The sequence below is a fragment of the Neomonachus schauinslandi genome, chromosome 16, assembly GCF_002201575.2.
Source record: "Neomonachus schauinslandi chromosome 16, ASM220157v2, whole genome shotgun sequence".
NCBI classification, from domain to species: Eukaryota; Metazoa; Chordata; class Mammalia; order Carnivora; family Phocidae; genus Neomonachus; species Neomonachus schauinslandi.
The window spans coordinates 1,791,904-1,799,623 of record NC_058418.1 but is presented as its reverse complement, the minus strand read 5'-3'; the positions used below and the strand labels follow the sequence as shown (position 1 = coordinate 1,799,623).

Here is a 7,720-nt window from a genome sequence, read left to right as displayed (position 1 = left end):
GTGCTCAGGAAATGTTGGCGTTTATCAGTAGCATTTTCAGCGATCTACTGGCTGTTCTGCTCCAGACAGAAGGGGATGTCCTGCAAGCAGGATGCTGGCCAGCCCTGAGACATCAGAGTGCCCACAGAACCATCCGTGGGGGCCAACATAGTCTCAAAAGCCATTCATGGAGCACTACATTTGGCTGTGCTGCCTTCCATCTCTGGCGGCTGAACCCCACACTCACTTTCTCGGGGCTATGCTGCATGATAATTTTGATAAAAGATCCAAGTCAGGGCCCAACCAGAACCTTCTGCAACAATGGATACGTTCTCTGTCTGTGCTGTCTGATTCGGCGCCCGCTGGCGAGTTCGGCCACTGAATCCTGGCTGGGTGCAGCTGAGAAAACATTTTACCTTTTACTTATGTTTGGTTCATTTAAATGTAAATAGCCACACACCGTTTAGTGGTTACTGTAGTGGACCACGCAGAAAACTATTCCTGAATTTCTTCTCAAATTTAATTACTCATAGTGCCGCTACTGATATTTGGGGCCGGAACGTTCCTTGTAGACGGAGGTGTCTGGCGCATCGTAGGGTTCAGAGGATTCTTGGCCTCTATCCATTACTGCCAGTGGCCCCAACAGGCTGGGACAACCGAAAATATCCCCAGGCACTCCCCAAACGTCTCAGGTGGGGGCCACGTAGAGGTGTCCCCTGAATGAGGACCCCTGGTTGGCTAGGGCACCTCTGATGAGAGGCGCAGGGAATCTCCACTCACACAGTTTGCGTCTGTCATTGTGACTTCTCTGGGGATTACAAAGGCGTGGGTCCTGGCTGAAGGCTCCCTCACACAGGGAGCTCACTGTCCCTTTCTAGCATGCACTTTCTGGTGGAGCACCAGGGACGAGAGCTGCTTGAAGGCCCTCCCACATTTGGGGCATGGGTGCAGTTTCCCTGTGGCGTGGATTTTGCGGTGATTGGTAAGGGTAGAGCTGTCGGTGAAAGCTTTCCCACACTCAGAGCACACGTAAGGCTTCTGTCCAGCATGCATCCTCTGGTGTCTCTGAATGCTTGACTTACACCGCAAGGCCTTCCCGCATCCCTCACACTGGTAAGTATGATTCTCTCCGTGGCTTTTCTGATGCTTGAGAAGGGCCGCCCTGCGCCGGAAGGTTCTCCCACACTCTCGGCATTGCTCCGGGGGCCCCAGCTGGTGAACCCTCCTATGTTCCGACAGGTGGGAGCTATTCCGGAAGTACTTTCCACACTGCTCACACTGGTAGGACTTCTCCTCCTGATGAATCCGATGGTGCTCGAAAAGGTGAGAGTTGCATCTGAAGGCTTTCCCACACACTTTGCAGTGGTACGGCTTCTCTCCCGTGTGGATTCTCTTGTGCTCCGTCAAGGAGGAGCTGCGGCCAAAGGATTTCTCACACTCACTGCACTGGTAGGGCTTCTCCCCAGTGTGCACCCTCCGGTGACGAGTGAGCTTCGTGCTCTGCTTGAAGGTTTTCCCACACTCCTCACATTTGAAGGGCTTCTCCCCCGTGTGGGTCCTGTGGTGGCTGCTCAGTGTGGAGCTGCTGTTGAAGGCTTTCCCACACTCCTTACACTTGTAGGGTCTCTCTCCGGTGTGAATCCTGTAGTGAGTGAAAAAGTAGGAGCTGTGCCGAAAGGACTTCCCACACTCGTCACATCTGTGGGGCTTCTCTCCCGTGTGGATCCGCTCGTGCTCGATGAGGTGGAGGGTCTGGTTGAAAGTTTTCCCACATTCTTTACATTTAAAGTGTGCCTTCCCCCTTTGGATTCTTGGACGACCGTGCCTTGGGAAGCCTGGCGCCTGTGTTTTTCCATTAATATCTATTTTCAGGGTCTTCTTTCCTCGAGGGGTGCTCTGTGATGCTGGTGGTGGTGGTGGACGACCCGGGCATCTCGTCATGGCCGTGGATTCATGCCTTTTCTTTCTAGGGAGAATCTTTTTGCACGAGTCCGTGGCCAGCCTGGGGCCAGCTTTTTGCTTGCTCCTCAGTGGCCTGTCCTCAGTTTCCAAAGTGCTTTCCATCTTAGCGCCCCTTTGGGCCATTTCCTTTGCCTTCCCCAGGGATGGCCTCGTAGAGATGCCTGGCTTTGGAAATGTGGTCTTCGGCACAAGCCTTGTCTTCTTGTCTGAAAGGGATTCAGAATGTAAATCTCTCTCTTTTTTAGTGCCATTGTCTTTATCTTTGGTTGAAAATGTTTTGTCTCAGTATAAAATACATACAAAAAAAGCACACAAATCATAAGTGCATGGTGTGATTAGAATTCACATCGTGCCACCAAAAAAAAAAAAAAAGGTAATTATGTGAGGGGACGAAGGTGTTCTCTAACTTTATTGCCATAATCATTTCGTTATATATACATGTATCAAACTACCATGTTACACACCTTAAGTCTACACAACGTTATATCACAATAAGCTCACACGACTCTATCCTAATAAGGATAGAAAAAGAAAAGACAGCCAGTTGAAATGAAATGGAAATAAAGAAGGAAAAAGAATCAATGCAGAAATGCGTTGGCACAGAAAATAGAAAAAAAAAATCCTATATCAGAATAATTACTTAAGAGATGAGTAATGAAATGTCCCAGAAATAAATCAAGAGTTGATCTATAGATTGAAGGGAAAAGTGATACAGAATGTTCCGTACTAAATGTAACTGTTTTATAAGCTATCATTTATAGTCCGTGAACCCTGCGCGAGCCGGCGACCATGCATTACCCCAGGAGCACGGTCAGTTCTTAATGTTCCCTTATCACTAAAATGATGTGATTCTCTCCGTAAATAAGTAGAGTAACGTATTTTTGTGAGTCTAGCTAGGGGAAAAGAGAGAATTCACAAGGTGAACACATTCACGTGTCCAGCGCAAAGATTAAGATCAAGAAACAGAACCCTAGAAGCACCCTCCCCGACTCCAGCCCTCCGTCTGTTCCCTCCAATGACCCTCTCCCTCTCGGAAAATTGAGACCCTGACCTCCAGTAGCGTAGACTGGCTTTGGCTCCTTTTGTACATTATATAAATGCAACCTTACAGCATGCACCCTTTGGTGTCTGGCTTCTTTCACTCAACTGTTCTGTCTATGAGATTCATCTGGATTGTTGCGTGCAGTCGCAAGCCATTCATTCGCGTTGCTCATAGGGTCCCATAATGTGACTATACCACAATGTGTTTAACTTTTTTATTGTTGATACGCATTTAGGGAGTTCCCACTTTGGGACTATTAAGAATTGAGCTGCTATGAACATCCCCTGCTCAGTGGGGAGTCTGCTTCTCCCTCTCCCTCTGCCACTCCCCCTGCTTGTGCTCTCTCTCTCTCTCTCTCTGTCAAATGAATAAATAAAATCTTTAAAAAAACTGAAACTGGGGAAATAAAAGCTGGAATGAGAAAGAGGCTTACTATTATTATTATTTTAATGAAAACACCTGGTTACTCTTTGGTTTTTTTTTTTTTTAAAGATTTTATTTATTTATTTGACAGAGAGAGAGAGAGAGAGCACAAGCAGGGGGAGTGGCAGAGGGAGAGGGAGAAGCAGACTCCCAGCTGAGCAGGGAGCCAGATATGGGACTCAATCCCAAGACCCTGGGACCATGACCCCAGCCGAAGGCAGAAGCTTAACCAATTGAGCCACCCAGGCGCCCCTCTATTTGGGATTCTTATTAAATCCATGTATTATCTTTATTTTTAAAGTTTTATTTATTTATTTTAGAGATAGAGAGTGCTCGAGAGCGCACGGTGGGGAGAGGCAGAGGGGGAAGGAGAGAGAAATTCTAAGCAGACTCCGCATTCAGCATGGGGCTTGATCCCGGGACCGGTGATCATGACCTGAGTGAAACCAAGAGTCAGTTGCTTAACCGACTGAGCCACCCAGGCGCCCCTTAATTCCATGTATTATCTTAAAGGAAAAACTCTCTCTCAATTCTCCTATATTCTTGAGGTTCAAATGCCGATGGGGGATAGTTTTGCTGCCCCAGAAACATGCTGTTGTTTTTCCAAGTCAACAGAGGGCTACCCAGGGTTGATAATCTTAAGGATTTAAGTCCAGTGCCAGACCAGCCTGCACCAAAGAACTGCTGTGAACATCTTTTTAACCACGAAGACATCGACACATGCATACAAGGAGGAAAGTGAACAGATGCTCGCTGAAGCAATCAGGGAAAAACCCTGGGGAGGGGACTGAGGGCAGAGCCAGCAGCCAGTGCAAAGGCCCTGAGTTAGGGTGTCAATTGATGGCAGTCCGAGTCTGATACGGAGGATGTGGCGAAGGAAGGAGTGCGGGAATGAGATCCCAAGAGGCCAGAAGAATGGAAGAGTGTTCCTGGAAGGGAACATGCCCTGCAGGCTCCTTCCTTCTCCTTACACCCCTCAGCATGCTGCGCCTTTGGGGAGAATTTCTCGTGGAGACTGCCATGGCGTCTCCTCCTACTCACCTGTGGAGATGCAGCTCTCGCTGATCCCAGCACCGCCTTGCTGGGGGGCTCGAGGGACGTCTCTCTCCTTGACACAGGGCTCATCTCCTTGCTCTAACCTGGTGATCAGCTTGGGTTTGAAGAGCCGATACCCTGCTCCAGAGAAGGAAAGAAGTGCTGGATGCCTCCCAGACACCCATTCCAGACCAAGAATTTGCACAGAGAGAAGAAGTGTGTTTATGTTCTGCTCGCAATTCCAGAGCGTGGGTTTCCTACACACACACACACACACACACACACCAAGCAATTCTCTCCAACACAGCTGGGGTCCTAAAATTCAACTCAATTCTGACACTACCTGGAGGTAGGGTTGCACCCCACAGGTTCCCACGAGACTGACACCCCGCCCCCTAAATTCAGACACCAATCACAAATCCAAGTTGTCACCTGTCCCTCTGACTGACAGGCTATGGATTGGAGGTTGCAACCCACCCCCTTCTTGGGTTTGATGAATTTGCTAGAGGACCTCACAGAACTCAGAGAAACGTCTTATTCACTTGATCACCGGTTTGTTATAAAAGGATATAACTCAGGAACAGGAGGTGGAAGAGATGTACAGGGCCAGGTGTGGAGAAAGGGTGTGGGACGTCCATGCCCTCTGACGCCACCCCTCCCCCCAGATCTCCACTTGCTCACCATCCCGGAAGCTCTGTCCTTTGGGGGTTTTGTGGAGGCTTAATTACATAGACATAGTTGATTAAATCATTGGCCATTGGTGACTGATTCAGCCTCCAGTCCCTCTCCCCTCTCCAGAGGTCAGGGGCGTGAGACTGAATGTTGGCTCCCCTGGTAACCAGTCCTCATCCTGAGGCATTATCCCAAAGTCACCTCATTAACATAGCAAAAGACACCTTTGTTCCTCTCACCAGTTCAGAAATTCAAAAGGTTTTAGGAGTTCTGTGCTAGAAACAGGAGGGAGACCAAATATATATTTCTCATTCTAAATGACAATATCGCAATGATACAAAGGACCTCCGGAGGGAGCGTAGGGCAACTGCCTTGCCAGCTTCCCCCTCCCCATCACACCAGCACAAAGTTCTATGGATGGGTAGCCCCATGGTCCCCAGAAGCCAGAGCCCGCCCTCGAAGAGCACGACAGCCCATCAGCCTCTTCCTGTTGTACTGGCCACTGCGAGTGGTTTAGCTGTGCTCACATGACCGAAGCCAGCTCCAGTCGGAGCAAAAGTCAGACTTTAGGACGGAACACCCAGGGCCGACCTTGCGACCATTTCGGTTGCGAGTGAATTACAACGCCGGTGCCTCCGAGGCTGCTTGCAGCTGTCCTGAGACCGCGAAAGCAGACGCGGGTTTAGAGGGAAGCCAATACCACCAAACCTTAGTGCGCGAGACCAGTCCTAGGGCGGAGCTCGTCCAAGGCTTCCGAACTGGGGGGGCGCTGTCCTTACCCAAGGAGGCCAGGTTCCCATAGTTCTCCAGCATCACCTCTCTGTACAGGTCCTTCTGAGCGGGCTCCAGCAGCTGCCACTCCTTCTGGGTGAAGTACATGGCCACATCCCTGAAGATCACAGGTTCCTGAAACCCAAAGCCCCGTTGGTATTCACCCAGGGCCTGGTCCTTCACTTGGCCCAGGACAGTAGGTGGAAAGCCGACAGAAGTTTGGGTTGTGTTCAGAGTCCTGTGTTGTGTCAGCTTGCAAATAAGGCCTGGGCTCCTTCACCCTGCCCCATATCCACACCCTCTGCTATGGGGCTGTGCAGTGCGCTCCTGTTCCGAATCTTCGCTTGGCCATGGAACTTGCTGTGGCCAGTGGGGTGTCGGCCAAGTGTGACAGAAGCAGAAGCTTCAGAAATGCTTCTGCAGTCAGCACTGCCTTCTGTCTCGTCCTCTCCCGCCCCCACGGGTGAGGCTCTGCCCAGCTAGCCTCGGGACGGTGCAAGATAGTAGAGCACTGCCGAGTCACCCCAGTCCTCTGAGAAAAGCCACCGCAGGCGAGCTGACAAGCCAGAGTCCACCCGGCACGTGAAGGAGCCCCAACACCGGAGAGCCACACAGCCAGACCCTCCTGGCTGTGTGCTCCTGACCGTCCATGCGTGGTGGTGGTGTTCACACAGCATTCTTTTAGCCACAGAGCCCACTCGGAGCGTTCATGTGTTATGTGAAGGCATGAACAAAGGGATGCTATGAATGTTGGAAGCGGCCCTTTCACTCGCCAGTTGGATGGCCACCTGGGATCTGTTTCCACTGAGGTACATCTATACCATGATGGCTAAGAGCATCGGCTCTGGGGCCAGACCGCCTGGGCTCGAATCTTGGCTTGGCTATTTAGGATCTGTGTGACCTTAGGCAAGTGACGTGAACTCTGTGCCCCCATTCTCTTATCTTAAAAATGGGGTTAATACAGTACCACGTCCTGGAGTTGTGAGGATTAGGTGGATGAAAACAGGTAAAGAAATTAGCTCCGCTCCTCGTACATGCTCAGTGCTCAAGAAATGTCTATTATTCTAAATATTTGTTTAAAAGGGGAGGGGATTCTAGTCAATGGGAGAGAGAATGCAGGCCTGGAGAGTAGCTTTATTCACTCACCTACTCATCACGGCCTGGCTCTGGGTAGGCTAACATAACAGACCAGGTCAGTGCTGGACACAGTATCCATTTTCCTTTGCCATAATAATGGAAGCTACAGGTGAGCCCATGCTTGCACAGCCAAAGAGTACATTTCCCAGCATCCCTTGCAGTGGGGTGCGGTCATGTGACTATACTCTGGCCAATGAGGTGCGAGCAGAAGAGCCGCGTGCGGCTTCTGCGCTTTGGCCTTTGAGAGACTAAGCACGTGTTCCCCTTGGGGCGCCCCTGAATGTGGACGGGCCACGTGGGGCCGAGGCGCATTGTCCACACACACTGTCATCGTGAGGAATAAGTAATGTCTGAGTGAAGCAGCTGTGTTTTGGGCTGTCATGTTCCAGTAACCAGACCTATGTGGTTGGGGGGCTCCAGCTGCGCGCGGGAGTGCAGAGGGTGACGGGTGCAGCAGAGGGGCACAGGTGTGGAGGACCGCAGGTGCAGAGGGGCGCAGGTGTGGAGGGCGCAGGTGCAGAGGGGTGCAGGTGTGGAGGACCGCAGGTGCAGAGGGGAGCAGGTGCAGAGGAGTGCAGGTGCGGAGCGGCACAGGAGCACGGGTGCAGAGGGGTGCAGGTGTAGAGGGCGCAGGTGCAGAGGGGTGCAGGTGTGGAGGGCGCAGGTGCAGAGGGGTGCAGGTGCAGAGGGGCGCAGGTG

The 7,720-nt window shown here is 51.1% G+C and overlaps 1 protein-coding gene across 1 annotated transcript in view; it reads right to left on the bottom strand.

Moving 5' to 3' along the window:
* Positions 1-669: 669 nt before the first annotated feature.
* LOC110573661 (zinc finger protein 479-like) overlaps positions 670-7,720 on the bottom strand; it is an 11,406-nt gene continuing 4,355 nt past the window's right edge. Inside the window, exons 3-5 of the mRNA XM_021682280.1 lie at positions 5,893-6,019; positions 4,448-4,579; positions 670-2,147 (exon numbers count right to left, since the gene is read on the bottom strand). Coding sequence (XP_021537955.1) covers positions 841-2,147; positions 4,448-4,579; positions 5,893-6,019 — 1,566 coding nt within the window. The 3' untranslated portion in view covers positions 670-840. The remainder of the gene's footprint in view (positions 2,148-4,447; positions 4,580-5,892; positions 6,020-7,720) is intronic.